Raw genomic sequence first — 18,860 nt, forward strand, 5'->3', positions numbered from 1 at the left:
CATAGATCTGAAGAGAATTGAGACTGAGAATCCTAAATCCTTCAAAGATCTTTAGATCTCAAAGACATAGTTAAAGTCACCATATTCTATATCAAGACAAAAAATAGGTCACTAGGAGTATATTTCTTTCAATGTAAGCTGAAACAAGAAGGCTTTTATATAGCTAATTTTAAACTAATTTGAAAATAAACTTATCAGGGCATTCCTTATTCAGAAGCATCAATCCTATTCAAAATCTCATTACAGTATAAAACTCAGTCCACAAAGTAATTCAGGCTAAGTTACCACTCTGAACTGAAAGGTCATGATACCAAATCCATCTATTTAAAATACTGTTTATTTGTGATTTAACATTAATTAGCATTACATCTAAGAGCAATATCAGATAACATTTATACATTTTCCACAGGACACAGAAGTTCATTGGCTCATTCTTTATGCCAAAGCAAGTAAATAGAGGCATTAGCAAAAGGTGCAAATAGTTCACTGTTGTAGTTTAAAAAATATTAATGCACACTGCATTCATTTAAGATATATATATATTTTTAAAAAGTTATGGAAAAGCATAGTTCACAGGTTACTGTTTCTACATACATTGTAATACAACATAAATGACAGAGAACATAAAGAAAATCCTCGAATACAGAATTGAACTGAAAGTATTCCACTAAGAGATTAAAACACTGATTCCAGTAGTTAGGGAAATCTAGAACGAATTTCCGGCTCTGTTTCAACTTTGCATAATCAGCCACGTACAGTCAAACAGAGCCAGCCCAGAACACACTGTGATCAATGGAACGTTTTACATGCCAACTCTCCCTCCAGAAACACTTCGGATTATTTTTACCCACTGACCATTTTGGATCATTGATTTTACATTGATTTGTGACATCACCTGGGTGAAGGGGGAAAAAAACTATATTAAACCTAGGTTTAAATTTGTATTTACATTAGAAAGAAAGTTAACTGAAAAGATAAACATTTGTAAAAATCAACAAGTGGTAGTTTCCTCACTGGAGGAGGGGGTTAGACCTGCTGGTTTCCTCTAGTGCTGCCTTCTAAATGTACATCAGTTAAAAGGATTTGATCCTTTCAAACTGAACTATCAACCAAGAAATACAATGATTTTGGAAGAGAAGCAGAATTTCAGAAATTTGGGACGTTTCAAATAAATTACACTTCAAATCTGTCGTGACTATGAGTCCTTATCAAACTAGAACTTTCCTATTCGTGACACCTCTTTTGTTCCCTTCATTTTTCACTTTCTCATTCTTTTCCTTTGGTTATCATGAGAGCTTTTTCATTCGTGAGCAATACTAAGAGAAAAATACATCATATGGTTCAAAAATGGATTCAGTTAAGGTATACCTTTAAATCCTCTAGCCCCGTTTCATACCAAGTCCCTGGATTCCTGAATTATATTTGAGAATACTTAGTACCAAGCAGCCTCAAATTTGCTCTATTGTTAAATGATTGGCTAATAGGCTTAACATTTTTATACTGAATGGTATACAAACATCTCAACATACAAAAATCTTTTTTTTGCCAGAATTAAACTAAATAACCCATGTTATGTGTATAAAATCCCCTTTGCTGAAAAATAAGGGGCTTTCTAAACTAATAAAAAAGGAAGTTTTTCAAAAATTATATTTTAATAAAATGACCTTTTTTTTTGGCAAACAAAGTTACTTCAGGTGAGGAAATTTTATACTATGAATAAAATTTCAAATGAGTCTTTTCTTATATATTTTTTTAAAAAAATTATGTGCCAGTGTATACTAACGCTATAGATTCTTAGAAGCTTTTTAAAGCATTCTGTTAATGCCCATTGAACCAATGGGAACCAAAAAGGTACAGTTGATAATCAATAATAAAAAAGTACAATCTGATTACCAAGTGAAGCAGGTGCGGAGAAATAAAAAATTCTCCCCCTTTCTCACTGGTAATTTCTTTCCAACAGACATTATAGAGAAGGCCTGAAGTACTTCAGACAGATGTCTATCTGTTTGTGGTGAACTGTAACACTTCATGAGGGTAGAGCTACTCAAAACTAGCAGTTGTTTAAAAATTCAAAGCCTTTTTTTGACATATAAAATCAGAGATGAATTTGAAAGCTTTTTTTCATAATGTGTGTTTCTTTTAGTAAAACTCCTTTCCAGTTCTCAGAGTCCAGTTTGCTACGTACCCCCATCTGATCTACCACTGCATTTTAATGATCAACTTAAACGTGGCATTTAAATGTGCAACGTCACATTGTAATCACAACTACCAAAAGACTTCATTTAGGCTTCGACTTTCTCCTTTTTTTTGTTCTTTTTCAGAAAAGAAGGAGTGCGGAATTTCTTCTTTTTCTTGGATGGAGATTTTGAAGGTGAGCCTTCAGGTGACAAGACTTCTTCAATTTTTTCTGGAGACTTGATGGTAATCTCGATGTTTTCGATGGTCGTGCTTGTGGTTAACCTACTCACTCGCTGAGCGAGCTCATCGTCAACAGCATGGACGTCATCCTTGCCATTCATGACCATGACAGGCACTTCCATGGAGAGGAAGCTCTTGGAAAAGAGCTCATGGTTTTCTACAAAAGGGGAGAGTTTTTTGGTTATTTTGCATAGTTAATGTGTTTTGTTTTATTTTACAAAACTCAAATGTTTTAGCAAGATACTGTCATTATTTAATTCCGATAAAGATAGATCATTATTTTTTAATGGACAAAGGTCTATTAATGAGGCAAATTTTCTTAAGGAGTATAAAGGGGAAGGGAACAAAGTTGTTAGACCAAAAAATGAAGGCGAGATTAAGTCCAGTTTGATGTCTTGACAATTTCACTCTAATTCAAGTCAATATAAATGAGGAAGACAAGATATATTTTCCTTTAATTTTGGGGTCATTTGGGAATCAAAATTGAAAAGATTTCATGCTTCTGACTGGAAGACCTATGACAACCAATTTTAATTTCACAAATTCTTAAGAACTATGAGTTACTGAAATCAAGACTAAGGTAGCTCAATATAAACACTAAACGAAAGTAGCACCCGACTTCATAAAAACGATAAAATAATTGGGAGCTTTAAGTAAAATCCATGGCAAACACTGCAATCATGTTTTCAATTTCCTTACATAAACACAGACAAAAGAGGAACAGATTCTTAAGTTTAACTCAGTGAATGCTATGGGAAATTACATGGAATACCTTCTAATTTTTCAGGGATATTTTGCGGTGACTGAGTTTGAGACTGAATTTGTGAAACAGATGAAGCGTCATCTGAGAGTAATTCCTGCTCAGCATCTGTTGGATGAGAGTTTAGTTAAAAGCCATGCAAAACAAAGCAGCAAAGGATTTCAGGGAGGTTAGCGCATACATCAAATGCCTGTGTACACAGGGGTGAGAGACTCAGCAATGGCTGAGCATGCATCAATAATTGTGCATTAGGAGAAAGGCAATGTGTTAGAATTTCTGGCTGCTAACAGTAATTTTATATACATGCTTACTAAGGAAGCATGGCTACCGGTAGCCCAGGCAAATAATATGTACGCATTCAGCTTTTGCTAGGGTGTTAGAGAACAAAATATATTGAGCAGCCAGGTGAAAGGAATTATGAGGCCTCACCAATGATGCTGCATTAGTGAGGCAAAATGCTTCACTGAATTTCTGAACAATGTCCAATTAGTGATTCCTGCCAGAGCAGTATTAGTGAGCTGATTCTGAAGGTCATAATGAATGTGGAAGAAACGATAGAGATATGTAAAAGGTGATGTGCTAGAGTACAATATTTGTTACCTGGCATCTTTAGGCTTTCGAAAAACAAGAGATTAAAGAGGGACATTTTATAAAATACAGAAACAGAGAAAGTTTCCATCCTTACGTTAGAATAAACAAATTCAGTAATACCAGAGCTCTTGGTACAATTACACTGAGTCAGGATGGCTCCCTTTGGTGACGAAGACACTAACACAGATAAAAACTGTTCTCTGGATGATCCAAATGTCCTTAGTTCTTCCTCCCTGATATCTAACACGGACAGAAATTCTTTAACTACTGGTTCTGTTTTGTTTTGGGTAAAAAATAATTCAACTGTATGTTGTGGATGCTCTAAAGCAGAGGCCCATACTCTCCTTTGGGGCCACAGACCTCTTGACCCCCACCCTGAACCCTCTTCCCCCAAATGTATGTCACACACAATTAAGCATGTATTTTTACGATGGTTCGCAGACTGTCTGAAGTTTATCCAAAGGACCAAGATTTGAGAGCCCCTGCTTTAAAGAATCTCTTATTCTTGAGAAAATGGGACCTAGGATTCTAGCTGGGTGTTTTCATGAACAATTCTAAAATATAACCCCTACCAAGGGTCCTGAAGTCAGAAGAACTCAACCTAGAGTGTCCATGTGCTTCAGGAAAGTCAAATCAAAATTCTAGCAGTTTGCTTTACATTTTGAGATTACAATATTGGCACAATGGAAATTTTACAGAGCATTAAAGCCACATACTTTTGAATCGGCCACATACAAAGTAAAAAGTTTTTAAAAAGCCACAAACTCTGAAATGTTTAAATTTATTAATATATCTACATCTACTTTAGCTAGGAAATTATTCATCTGGGGATTTCACTTCACTTTAGAAGACTTTTTGCTACAAATCAGACTGTTTTCTGCGGAAACAGTTTTCCCGACATGTTAACATACAGGGTGGGTGGTAGCCCTTTGGAGTTCAGCCTTATCTACACTCAGGACTGAGAGAGATGACTCGGAACAATCGGCTGTCAAAGAAACACTTCCAAAACCACTGCCCACCTTCTATCATCTAACTCAGGGTGCTCTGTTGTTAACAATATGGTTATCCCGGGCTTAATCTAAACATGAACTGACCTTCCAGGCCTTGCTGTTTACGTTCAATCGCCTTCTTATACTCTTCCAGTTCTCCTTCTGTGAGGTGGCTGAAGGGGTTGGGCGGAGCTGGTGGGCCAAGATCGTCATCTTCAAACTGCATGGTCTTGCAGAGAAAAACACGGACTGGTTACCAAGAGCTTCACTTTTATCTGTATATTTATGTATTTATTTACATAATATGTATATGTGCATATTTACACATATACACAAGTTCACACACACACACATATAAATGCATATATGATGTCTGTGACATCTTGTAACAATCATAAAAATGACAGAGCGACATACTTTGTTTAAAATTTTCTTATCAGATTAGTGCTTTCACATTATTGATCCAATGGACTCAAACTGCCAATGATGTTTCCTCAATAAGCCTGTAGATGTCAATTATGATACCTCTTTCTTAAAAAAACAAAGCTAAGCTAAGTTCTAGTAAGCTTCACATAAATCTGAAATATCTTAAAAACCAAGAAATGCTGCATTTCAAAAAGCCTTTGTGAAAAAGAATTAGAAAAACATAATGGTACCGAAAGAACTTCTTTAAGTTTGCTATGAAAATAAACTTGTATTTGCTGTAGGAAAGGAATTAATGAGACTTCACCTGGCAGATTGAACCCACGCATTAAAAAAAAATCCTCTCCAAAACCCTACTAAAATGATAGTAAAGGAACAACAACAGACCTGGCGTAAACTTTTAAGGACAGAAGAATGGGAGAGGAAACAACAGAGGATGAGAAACACACATTTTTGGAAGCTGGAAAGAAAGCAGGTGGAAGAGTGGGTAGCAGAGCTGAGAATGTAGAACATTAGCCCTGCAAAGAAGGATGCAAGTAAGATGCATCCTCACTTGCCCTGCAGAAAGGCTCAGAAACTAGAGGTATCAGGTACCACAGCAGGTGGTGGTGAAGAAAAGCTGAAAAGGGCGACAAATTAAAAGTCTGAATAAGACACAGATGCACAGGTCTTCTTCCCTATGCCACACAGCCAGGCCTCTACCTCTTCTCCTACATCTCTGCAGGAGATCAGGGGCTCCTTCTTCAGAGCAGCTGATCAGGGGACATAAAGCACCGCTGAGGGCTCCCAGAACACTGGTGGGAGACTAGAGATTTCTCCAGATAAGTAAATGGTCCCAGATAAAAGGACTGCAGATAATAACATTTGAGAATTCCCTAGAAAACAACCTGACCAACATCCAATCATCCTACATCGAAGCTCACCCATCCCCAAGCTCTGCACATGCCCAGAGCTTCTGACTGGCCCTCAGTATCTCACTCTTAAGTATGAACAGACTACCACAGATTACCAGACACTTGAGGAAAGTGTCCAACATGGAAGAGAGAGAGACCGGAATAAATAAGAAAAAGGGAATGCAGAAGGACCAAAACAAGGCAGCTGAGGAAAATTTACATTTGATTTCCTAGAGCAATAGGAGAAAACAGTGTAACTGTAAAAGACCAAGATGTTATTTTTTTAAAAGAAACACTCAGGAAATAAGTCTTAGAAATTAACAGAAAGACACCAAAATAGAAAATTAAATAGAAAGGTTAGAAAATGAAGTCAAGCACATCTCCTAGAAAGGACGACAAGATAAAGAGATGGCAAATAGGAAAGAAAAAATCAGAGGTTCAGTCAAAGAGGTCCAGCTAACAGTATATCCTGACAGAGAAAGAAACAGAAAGGGAAAAACTATCAAAAAAATACTTAAATAAAGTCTCAGAACTGAAGGGTATGACCCTGCAGATTAAAAAGGGTTACTAAATGCTAAGAACAAAGACTAAAACAAAATCTACTACAAAGCATACCTCCATAAAATTTCAAAAAAGTAGGAATGTAAAAAAGGTCCAAAAGAAAAAAAAAGTGACCAATACAAAGGTACACAAATCACTATACTCTCCAACTTCTCAACAATAGCATGGAGTTAGGGGACAACGGAGTGGTATTTTTCGTATTTTGGGGGAAAATTTTTTCTGATCTACAATTCTATATCCACGATGTGCACATTTAAAGGTAGAATATTTCAGATGGGTGCCTCCCATGTACACTTCTTTAGAAAGCTGTGACAGGATGTGCTCAGTGACAAAAGAGTGAACCAACAAAGTGGAAGACACGAGGCACGGGAAACTGGATACTACACAGGTGAGCAGCACAGTAATCCTGAAGAGGAACCTGGGCAGCTGCCTGAAGGGCCGCCAGTGCAGGTCTGGACCGGAATGACAGGGGGCTAGAAATGGGAGATTACCTGTTATCTTTGAACCCGTGGAAAATGATATAAAGAAGAACTCTATAGTTCTGTTGAAAAGTTTGGGAAGAACTAAGCCAATGCACTCAAAATACTAAGCCAATGAATAAAGAAGATAATTATTAACTCCAGGGGGAGGAAAGTTGTATAAGAAAGGAAATATAATCACAGGATACTATCTCAACCGTCAGTAAATGTTAATAATATAAACAATAAAAGCTGATTTAACTTTAAAAAAAACCCCAAAACTGTATACCTCACTGGGAGAATGAAAAAGGGGAGCACTGTGTTAACAGGCTAAACCCTCATCTGCCATAAGAGAAGTCACTATTGTCTTCCATTGAGTCTAAGATGCACGTTTCCCCATCTCTACTGCTGGGATTCATCTTATAATTGATGGCTTCCTCCTGTTACAATTGTCAGAGTTGTTTCTCTTTTACTGATGCACAAAACAATGGTACAGTTGATGACACAGATCTGATGAACTACAGATGAGGTCTAAAGTTGGCAAACTGAGAAAAAGCAGAATAAAGTGGCTCTTTAGAAACATGAAGGTAGTAAGTGCCAGAAGAAAGTCCTTGCTCTTGGAAATGAAACTGAAGGCGGCATTTTAAGTCTCGTGGATTATTGACTTTAGTAAAAATATTCGAATTTAAAAAGCAAAGACATTAATGTGGTAGAAGGAAAACCAAGTTCATATTGCTTCGTGCACTTACAGAAGGAGGCTTGTCCACAACAATTCCAGCAAGCAACTGAGACTGCGGTCCTGCTGTTTTCAAGTCGTATCGGTTTTGTTCTCGAATCTGAATTGAAAAACAGTAACAACAAGTTCTTGGGGCAACTGCGCAGATGACCTTTACCACCTCACCATAGCAGAGTAAGAGCCTCTTTAACTCTCACCTCCTTAAAGCCCTCCTTCACCATCCTAACAACTCACAGTAACCCCCCACCCTTCTTGTAATGTGATTTTCTGTTGTCTTATATTGTTAGAAAACTACATTTTTCACTAATACAACAGCTCTTAACAGCAGACATATATTTAATACTTATTCCCCATGAGGCCTGCTCACCGGTGACTAGCACAGAGCCAGAACTATTCCTTACAAGCTAAAATTATACTGAATTAAATTTTAAATTTTTCTGGATTCAAACCCAAGCTTGGTATTAATCAGGTCCAATCGCAAATGACTTAAACATAAAACAGCATAAAAATGCCTCTCCTGGGCACAGAAGACCACGTCTTACCTTATTTCTCTTTTCTAGCACCTCATTTGGGTTCGTGTTCAAAGGAACAAACTGATTTGGATCTTCAATTTTGATGGGTGTTCCACTGCTAACTTTAGAAGAGTCTTCCGCTTTCATCCACTAAAGAATAAAAGACTTTTCAGCATGAAGCTTTGTATTAAGGAAATATGGCAGATTCTGTTTACTGACTCAAGGAGGGGGGGCACATACACTGCCAATATTGTAAAGAATTCCACACACCAGTATTTAGTGGTCAATTAGTACATAGCTCATATCAGTTAGAAAAGGGCTCACAATCAGCATTCACTTTTAAAAAACTGTTAATATTCACATGAATACTCAATTATGCTATGTAAATTTTCTCCTTTTGGCATTTTAAATATGATGCTGAAAATATTTCAAGCATAGACATAGAGCTTGATCTAACATCAACTCACATTCAGAGTTGTCACTTTCAGCTGAAGATGGCTAAGGAGTCGCCAAAAAAGGACCCAAGGATTCTCTTAGAGTTAGTTTTCCAGACTTCAGTGCTTATTTTTGGCTGACAGAAAATGCCAAGGCCTGACCAGCATTTCACAAAGGGGATAATTAGGTAGTAATCTACAGTATAACAGAACCATAGGGATTGAAGAACCTCATAGAATTCTTCTCATTTACCCCACATTCCATCCCTTAAATGCAAAGGCTAATATTCATCAAGATTAATGATGAATGGCCATCAGTCTCTGTCAATAAAATTAATTTTACAAAATGTACGAGTTTAATTATGTTCTTTAACTAGGAAATAACCAATCTTACAGACTAGGGGAAAAAACACTGATGCCTAGGCATTTCCACATTAAATACTGATGTATACTCAAAATGAACTAATTTTAGAGTATCTAGGGAATATCTTTGCTCTAAAACTGAACCAAATCTGAAGCAAAATGCTGAAAAAGGTTTGAGAACCCATTTCCCTATCTACGAGATGCTGTTTAAGGGCAGCCTTGTGCAGCGATTCCTGAAACGTTGGCGCACTGGTAGCTTCTTCCGTACTGACCGCGGTTACAATATGAACTACAAAGCGCTCTCATGTAGTGGGGAAGAACTGGGCTCCAGACTCAGAATGCCTGGACCCAAATCATGACTTTCCCACTGACAACTGATCTCTCAGCCCCTCTGTCCCCACAGTTTCTCATCTATAAAATGGGGGAGAGCAACATCCTCTCCATATGAGAATTAAATGAGATACTTCATGTAAGGCACTCAGAACAAAGTGCCTTGTACAAAGTTAATACCTGATAAATGACAGTGATAAAATTATTATTAATATTATACCCCACTTCCCCAATATTTTTGACATAGAACATTCAATTCATGAGTAACTGGGCAAGACATTTTGTAAAGGCAAACCATGTAAAATAGTGGCATACTGTGATTTTGGTCCTGGGACTGGTTTCCCCATTCCGAGACTCCTCAGGCACATTGACTTTCATGTAAGTATTAGGTGAGTTCAGCCATCTGGTTTTCTCACGCTGCTGTTTCTGTGCCATGTATTTGAGAGGGGAGAGTGGCACTGTGTCGTCTTCAAATGAAAAAGCAGTCACAGTTGCTGGGATTTCCACGTCACTCTTGTGCCTAGGCTTCTCTCGAACGAGAGGATGCCTATAAGCATAGCCTGTTCTATATCCCTAAGGGAGGGAAAAAGCAAATTTGAAGCAATCAGACCTGTACCAAACACAGCATCTGGATTCCAATTCTTCAAACAAATCATTCAAAAGACTCCTTTGTTGAAAAACAAATAAAGGGGAAAACATCCTTCCAAACCCCATATTATATACCAGAGTTGAAATTAAGCAAATTTCAAGATCTGGTCAAAACTGATTGCAGCTGACAATGTGATTTCCACTCACACAACTGTTTCTGACAAAGGTAATTGCAAAACTGCTGACCAGAAACATTTGCCCTGGCTATAAACCAGTCTTCTGGAGGTCAGATCACAGCGCTCATTTAAGTTTTTGTTCCACCTGAAGGCAAGCTGCCCCTGACCTTCGGGAGAAGAGGGTAAAATCTAAGATAGGATAACATTTGCAGGTTTCACCGTTTGATTCTTAAAAATGTGGTAAGACTACACTTGAATGCCATCCTAGGGTCAAACTCAGGTCCCAGAGGAGTAAGGAGCATGTTCCAAAAGCAAAGGGAGATGGAAGCATCTGCTCTTGAACCTGAAGGTATGAAATCCAAGTTTACATTCTGTTTTTCACCTACCAAATTGTCCAGAGTCCTCATCAGCCCCTCATACTCAAGCTCGCCAACCTTCCATTTTTGCTGGGAACCCATGTTCACTCCTCCTCCTCCGGATCCTGCGATGTTGTAAGTGAAAGGTTTAAACTTCTGAAGATCCAGTATAAGCAGATTGTCTACTCCGCCGGCTGCTGCTATTGCCCGCACCTGCGACCAACGCAAAATACACGAAGGCACGAGACTGTGAAGACCACAAGGAGTATTTTACTTTCAAACAGGCACACTTTTGCTCCAGCATGTATCTAATACTTATTCCGGCTACTAACATCAAAAACAAGGCAACACATTTCTGAAAGGAGGCAGCGGAAGGTTCTTTTTCCGTCTATCTGAAAAACATACTTGCCAGGCCTCTGATCCTCCCTGACGGAATACATGCCTTTTAACACATTTCAAGAAAGTGAATTCTCTTGCCAAATTTTAAAGTCATTTTCTTGCCGTCTTCCCATGGCTATTCAGTTCATACTTTTGCTGACAGTTATAATTTTAAAGGAATACAGACACTATAGTTTGGATTTTTAAGGATATTGAAGCAGAAGAAGTTGGCTCTTATCTTGACATTTAAGCTCTTCACAGTGTCATTTGAGAAGAGGAGGGACCATTAAAGCAAAAAAAAAAAAAAAAAAAAAAATCCAAAAAATCCCCCTGGTTGTTAATACAAGTTAAAGTTGGTAGAAAAGTCCCCCTTTTTGTGGCCTTTCCAATAAATTAAGATTATTATCACTTGCTTCAAGAGAACCTGCTTGATGTTCTTGAAGAGGGAAACTAGAGCCATTAAATACATTCGGGTTTTCTGAGGAAAGAACTGGTGAATAAATATTCAACCTATTATTATAATAATGAGGCTGAGGCTGTGGACTAAAGGTTGAATACTGCCTGAGTTCTTAAAACTTCTGTCCCAACAGATATTTTCATAGACGTGGGCACAACACGTCTGATCTTGGATGACGGGTGGCTGCCTTCGTGTCTTAATTAGCACCGCGCCACTGGAGGGAGAAAACGGAGAACCGTGCAATCATCCTCTTAAGAGTAGAGTCATGGGGAAGATAATCTTTGTGGGGCACTGAGATTTGCACATGTGGGGGGGTCTATATGTGAATTTGAATTTTCTTTCCTATTTTTATCTCAAGAGATAACTGAGTCGACCCTTTTTCCTGAAGTAAAGCAGAACTGCTCTTAAAAGACAAAACAAGTGTCACCAATCAATAAGATTTGGAAATAAGAAAACATGAAATCCAACTCAACAAGCCAACTAACAAAGCAGAAAAACAAAGGGAGGAGGGCTGGGTAATTATTCTTACCTGAGTCTCACAGGCAATCTGCACATTAAAAATATAAAAAAAAGCCTCCTCAACTGTTTCTCCCAGTGCCACCACACCATGATTTCTGAGTACCAGCACCTAAAATAGAATTCCAAAGCAATCACTTTAAATAACTGGCACAGCTCACACTGTTTTCATCAACAGCAACAGCAACAAAAATAGCTCCTTAGATAGAAACTCTACTGCATACCTTACAACTTGGCCCCAGAACTTTCTGCAGTTGAATTCTCTCCTCCTGCTCATCAAGTGACCCCTGGTAGTCGTAATAGGCGACGTCTCCCAGGATCAGGGACTCTTGAGAAATTGGAAGGATTCCACATTTCATGGAGGACACCTGTATGATTGGGTGCATGCCAAGATAACACTCAGTTACTAATTACACTTTCACGGGAACCTGATTCTTTGGTCAGCTCAGGAAACATCAGCCTATTCATTGTGTTCACCATTCTAACCCACCTCCCACTTTAGTTCACTTCTTCCAAGAAAAAAAAAAAGGGACTTAAGGGATACAACACAATTTAAATTCTGTGTCAAGTATTATGCAAGAAGCTTTGCTTCAAAGAACTCAATGACCCAATTATTAAACTGATTAGTTCAAAAATGTAAGTGCTATCTCTCCAGTTGTTTCCTATAATGGTCGCATTTGGACCAAAGGGCCTTTTGCTTTCTGGGTATGCAAAGGATTACTATTTCATACCTAATTTTAACTGGCCGGGTCTGAAAGAGTGCAGATAATAGAGTATCACGTAAGGGAAGTCATGAAAGCAACACATGTCCCAGAGTCATTGCCGGTTTGGCCCCTCGGTGACTTACAGCTGCTGTTGCAAGGGTATGGAGGTGCACCACACACTTAACATCAGGACGTGTCGAATAGATCGCAGCATGCGGACTAAATCCCGTATGGTCAATTTTCAAGTTGGTACTTCCCTGATCAACCACTTCTCCTATTATATTGACTTTCACCTGGAAACAAATCAGAAAGACACTGAATTGGTCCACATGGAACAAAGTCTGCCTGTGTTCCCCAAGTTAAACCAGGGGGGTGGCAGACTTTTTTGTCAAAGGTCAGAGAGAAAATATTTCACTCTGTGAGCCTCTGTTGCAACCACCAACTGTGCCGTGTAGTACGAAAGCAGTCAGAGACGATTACGAGAATGGGTGTGGCTTTCTTTCCATCAAACTTTACAGAAACAGGTGGTCTGCAACAAAACAGTATTTAGCAAGAAGCACAGTTCCAAAGAAACTGAATAACTAAAGCTCTTCCCCAAAGGTCTGGACAAGTCTGGCATTTGCTGAACTGGCTGGAAAATTCCCACTTGCTAGCACTGCAGTGCACCGGACCAGCGCGGTTCCTGCTGTGCTGGAGGCCGATGGCAGTGGCTAGGAGAACAATCATGGAAAAATGAAACACTAGAAGGTCAGACCCTGCAGTCATACCAACTGCACTTTGTTTAAATCTATGTAACACAGATGGACTGAGTGTGTATTTAAAAAAAAATTCTAGAATGCACAGAGTGGAAAAAAACTAAAAAGATTCCCTTCAAAACATGGACAGGTTAACTGATAAGACCAACTCATTATTAGTCTCTTCAACTACCCTGTGTTTTTTGAACCCTAAAAATCAACATAACTTCCCAACTTTTCTCTGTTCACTAGTAAATGTTTTCCCACCCATACCTTTTATTGTTCCATCCTGTATTAAAAGCTAAAAAACTGTCAGAAAAGAACAAGGAAGCAAAGAAAAAGTAACAGAGGAATGAAAATTATACCAAATTGGAGGCTGTGGCTTCAGAAAAAGACAGGCCTCTGGGAATTATTATAATGTGGTCTTGCTCCTTACTTATTCTTACCTGGGAGAAAGAAAAAAAAATAGGGAATTACTGTGAGGTGTTCATATTTTATAGTATAAACATGACTAGGAATAAATATAAGAGATCTGGGGGAGAAAAATAAACAGAAATTAAAGGTGTGCAACATGAAACTTTCCCTGAAAGGTTTTCTTCCCTTGAACCTCATGTACGTGCTGAAAAATTCCGACATTAGTTTCTCATTTACTAGACTTATCTAAAGTGTTATTTGGGGTCCTACGGTTGCTCAGGCTCAACTACATTCACGCAAAACAAATGCCAACATTATTCACCTGAAAGTGGTCATGACTACACTCTTGATTTACAACATGGAAATTAAGGTAAAATGTGCAAAGGACAGAGAATACAGCCTCTGCCTGGGAAGGAATTAAGGTGGGGATGGAAACGGAAATGGCCAGGAGAAAGGGAAGTTGTAGGAAGACTGCATGTCCCAACTGTGCTATTTTCATCACAAAACATTGTCATACTTTTTTGCTTCCAAATATTGTCTTGCTATAAAGTGTGGCAACATGAAAACAAGATGATCACAACTGGGAAAATATATTAAGAAAACAAAGACCAGGGAGGACACTTCCCTTCACTGACTCCCTCTATTTTCCTTGCCCCAAATACTTTTTTAATGTCACTGATGCTCAGATATAATTAGCACGGACAGACAAAATTCTGCCAGAAGGATTTCTTCCTGTATAGGTACTACTACTGGTCTTCATTAAAAGACCTCCACAGATAATAAATGGAGAAGTTGCGTTAATTGCAGCCTCTCCCTCAGAAATGAGGTTTAAATTAGGATTAGGCTGTGATCTAGCATGCTAGGGTTAGAAAATGAAGTCTGAAAACTGGATTTCCGAGTAAAGGTGAGAAGAGTATAGTTGCCTTCTAGTTAGGATTAAAAAAAAAAGGTGGGGAGCAGAATAGAAAGCCAAAGAACTCACTGAGATGTATGTGTTTGCCAAGTGTGCCCATCCAAACAAGTCCACAAGTCTGTACATGCTGGCAAGCTTACAACGAGTAAGTTTTTCGCCCTTCACGTAGGAAGACGTATCTGTCCCAGGAAGGTCATTGATAGGTGTGACCATGCCGAGACCTAAAAGAGGAAAAATTGTGGAAAGAGACTTAGTCAAGTAATCCCTTACTTTGAAATTAGCATCCAGAAAACAGCCTGAGTCTGACAGTGTCCAGCTTTGTAAATAATGGTCCGAAACTTATCAGCCCACACAATATTTCAGTAGCTTATCTTTCTTGGGAGAAATACACGGAGAGTAAAAACTCAAATCAGCTATCTTTTTTGCTAGTACTATCTTTTATCTAGTAGCTATCTTTTATCTAGTACTTATTAGGGAGTGACTTGTTAGGGAGTTAGGCTCACACTATTGGGGAAAAGTAGTCTCATGACCCCATTGTTGAAAGTGTTAGTAATACTGAAGTTATTGCTAATTTTATGATTAAAAGACCACAACAGAAAGCTACATTTCAAATATCTCCTTTCACTTTATTCAACCCCAAATATTTAAGACCCTGGTTGAGTGGTTCAGCTGGCTGGAGCATTCTCTTCACCAAAAGGTTGCAGGTTCAATCCCCATTTGAGACACCTATGGGAGACAGTCAATCAAGGTTTCTCTCTTTCTCTCTCTACTCCCCTCTCTTCCTCCCCCCACCCCCACCTTTCTCTCTTTCGAAAATCAGTAAACATATTCTCGGGTGAGGATTAAAAAAATATTTAAAATGGAAAACATCTTAAACATCTAAATCGTACTCTGGCTTAAACTACTCTTAGTCTCTAATGACTCAATGGCTGAGTTCAACTTTGACCAAGTTCAACTTTTGCTCAGTCTTCATTCCCTTGACACCATTTGCCACCTACTCCCTAGAATTCTTCTCCATGCCTGTGTGACCCTGTCTTGGACTTCTTGTTCCCTTTTCACCTGCTTCTTCCTTCTCCTTCAGCAAGTTCTCTTCCCTTTCTTGTCCCTCGTCCCCAGCTGTGGCTCTTCCCAAAGCTCACCCCTTCATTATGTTCTTTTCTCATTTTACTTCCCCCCCGAAAACATCATATACTTTCAAGTTTCCAAACTGTTATTTCTGTGTGACACCGTGATCTTCACCTCTGACCTTCTCTGACCCTCCTGTCCCTTCTTCAACCTACTGTTTCTAACTGCTCGCAACATAACAACATAAAAATTAAAATGGTCTAAAAGTGATTTTATTTCCTCTAATTTTTATCTTCTCTCTTCTCCTTACTCTTCTGATATTGATGGCATTACAATTCCTACAGGCTCAAACACTCAGTAGCCCATACTTTTTACCCTTTTCTGGGCTACCATAAGTAACTGATCACCACATGCCATCACTTTTATTCAAAGGCTGTAATTTCCAAACTTGAGTTCAAGCCTTACCTTACAAGTAACGCTTGCAATGATGTTCTCTTTCATGTCCTTGCCCATAAGCCCTCTCTTTGTAAACCATTTCTGTATAAAGCCATCAGATCGGTTTCCTAAAGCACTACCTTTAACCTCACTGTTATTGTGCTTAAAGTTTTGCAGGAGCCCCAAGACGGAAGGCCTCCAGGGGCCAGGAAATTTGTGTAAGTGCATAAACTGGGACTGGTGCAGCCTGCAGGCTACAGAGAGCACATGTCTGGTTTGAAGGGGCAGCTACAACTCCTTGGTCAGGTGTTATCATGTGAGAACCTGAGTCCAGGACCATCAGAACATTTAAAGAGAAGCCCCAGGTTAGCACTCTAATGTGATATCTTCTAATTCTTAAATGCTGCAAACTAATTCAAAGAAATAGTTTTAACATGTAAGCCATACAAAAGAATGTAATTTTTTGGCAAAATTTCAAAGTCAACCATTAACCTCCCACTCTCCCTGCCCTTCCAACTTTAATGTACAGTTTTCACGGCACAACATACATATTCCAGCCAGACTGGCTGACTTCTGCCCCCTGACGTCTGAACACTGGGACGTGGCTTTCCTGCTGCCACACCTTGTACATCCCAGCCAGCACCCCTTCCTGCCATGGCGTCTAGGAGACTCACAGGATAGCTCTTCTTGTTTTGGTCTTCCCTGACTAGCCTTCCTCTTCCCACTTTGGAATTCTCTTCTTAGACTATTTTCTTCTCTGCCTATACCCTCTTGTATGACTATTTAATTGACATGCAAGCTTTGAGTACTACTTCTCCATGCCCACTGGCCAAGCCACTCTAGGACTACATTTCCAATTGCTGCAATGTCCTGGCAACTCTCTCGGCAACTTTGGCATGCCTAAAGTTGAAATTCCTCCTTTTCCCAAGCCAAACTAGATCCCCAACTTTGGAGATTCCTACTTTTGTCTAATAATGCTGTGAAATCTCCCAGTTAATTTACAGAGAACCTATAGTGGTCTTTCTACATCATCCTCCTGCTTCAGATGGCTTTCCAAAGCTAGAATAAATTCCCCACTTTTAGCCCTGGCTGTGAAGCCCTATGTAACTTAGCCTCTGCCTATGTTTCTGACCTCACTTTGTTCTGCTTGTTCCTTCAAAAAACAAGCTCTACACCATAATCTTTATTTTTGTTCCTGAAGAGGCGGCCAAACTCATTCTTACCTTATTCTCACCTGACACTTGTACTTCTACTTCCTTCTGCCTGGAATGCTTTCTCTCGATCTTAGTATATATTGCTCCTTCTTGCAATTCAGACTTCAGTTTAAATGTCACCACAGAGAGGCTCTCTTTGATCACCCAGTCTAAAGTAGTCACCTACTTACTCCTATCCAATCACCATATGTTAATTCTCTGCATAGCACTTCCTGCTATCTGACCATTTACTTTATTTACTTGGTCTATTTTCTGTCTCCACAAGCACAGGAATCTTGTCTGTCTTGTTCATCACTGTATCCCCTATTCCCAACAGAGTGTTTGACATATAAGAGACATTCAATATTACATAAAGAACAAACCAAACTAGCCCAAACTTAGAATTGTTCAGTTTCTTGTGATAGAATGTTTCTCAAGCTACAAGAGTGGGTGATCTGGGAAGTCATCATTCTTCCTGGGATCCCCTGTCCCACCACATCAAACCTGTTGTTGAATCCTCTCTGCCTTTCCTTGGTGATACCTTTCTCATTGATCTCTTCCTTCTTGTAACCACAACGACTCCTTTCGTTTAAGACTTACACCTCACACTGAGAATCTTTCGAAGACTCATTAAGCAGCATGTCTGTGCCAACACTATGCCAACACAAGACTTCTACAAACACACCCACACCATGCGTGTTTCCACCACCCAGTCTCTCTTTATGCCATTCCTCTGTTTGAAAAGTACCCAAAATCATTGAACTTCTACTTATAAATGTTGAGCCAAAGTGATAAAAGGTAAGGAAAAACAAAGAGAAGAAAAATAAAAAAGAAAAGGAAAAAAAGAGAAAATCCCTAGACTCTGATATGAAGGCTCCTCCCGACTCTGATGTGATGTCATCGCTGACGTCCCATCTGACACTCTGTGTACCTGTCCTTGTACTGCAGTTAAGTCCACACACATCTCACTGAGATGTAAATTGCTTGAACTCAACGTCTCATGATTCTTGATATCCGTAGAGTGTTCAGTTCACCAACTTGGTGCCCCCACGAAGAAATGTTAATAAAATAATGTCCTAACTCCACCTTAATACCACGTTCCAATGACCCCATCCTTTAAACATGGTTAGTTTAGACCTCTTTTCTTCCCTGAAGTTTTCTCAGTCCACTTCAGCCAATAATCAATTCAGTCTCTCAGTCTGTAGCATGATGACTTGTTAAGGATCATTAGACAACTGCTTATGAACCGCTTTGTAATTTTCCCTCTACAGTTATCTTGCAGTTTTAATCTTTTGTACATTCATGGTATGTGTCCTCAACTAAAATATATGTTTATGTAGGGCAGCGACCACATCTTCATAACTATTTTGTAATCCTCACAAAGTCCAGTAAATGCCTGGTTAATATGAAAACGTAAGAGATACTAACAGTATGTTACTCTAAGTATCACATGTTTAAACTGA

At 38.9% G+C, this 18,860-nt stretch overlaps 1 protein-coding gene across 6 annotated transcripts in view; it reads right to left on the reverse strand.

Moving 5' to 3' along the window:
* Nucleotides 1-319: 319 nt before the first annotated feature.
* The window catches only part of ADD3 (adducin 3), a 127,063-nt gene continuing 108,522 nt past the window's right edge, over nucleotides 320-18,860 (reverse strand). For 5 of the 6 annotated variants that reach the window (XM_024555646.4, XM_024555645.4, XM_024555647.3 and 2 more), the window contains 12 exons: nucleotides 14,774-14,925; nucleotides 13,743-13,823; nucleotides 12,787-12,936; nucleotides 12,164-12,307; nucleotides 11,953-12,051; nucleotides 10,619-10,801; nucleotides 9,784-10,041; nucleotides 8,372-8,491; nucleotides 7,843-7,929; nucleotides 4,864-4,987; nucleotides 3,191-3,286; nucleotides 320-2,575 (listed from right to left, as the gene is read on the reverse strand). In XM_024555646.4, the coding sequence (XP_024411414.2) occupies nucleotides 2,283-2,575; nucleotides 3,191-3,286; nucleotides 4,864-4,987; nucleotides 7,843-7,929; nucleotides 8,372-8,491; nucleotides 9,784-10,041; nucleotides 10,619-10,801; nucleotides 11,953-12,051; nucleotides 12,164-12,307; nucleotides 12,787-12,936; nucleotides 13,743-13,823; nucleotides 14,774-14,925 (1,787 nt within the window). In that variant the 3' untranslated portion in view covers nucleotides 320-2,282. The remainder of the gene's footprint in view (nucleotides 2,576-3,190; nucleotides 3,287-4,863; nucleotides 4,988-7,842; nucleotides 7,930-8,371; nucleotides 8,492-9,783; nucleotides 10,042-10,618; nucleotides 10,802-11,952; nucleotides 12,052-12,163; nucleotides 12,308-12,786; nucleotides 12,937-13,742; nucleotides 13,824-14,773; nucleotides 14,926-18,860) is intronic. The other variant, XM_024555649.4, reaches the window with a different exon arrangement.

Source organism: Desmodus rotundus, chromosome 4 (assembly GCF_022682495.2).
Source record: "Desmodus rotundus isolate HL8 chromosome 4, HLdesRot8A.1, whole genome shotgun sequence".
Taxonomy (NCBI): Eukaryota; Metazoa; Chordata; class Mammalia; order Chiroptera; family Phyllostomidae; genus Desmodus; species Desmodus rotundus.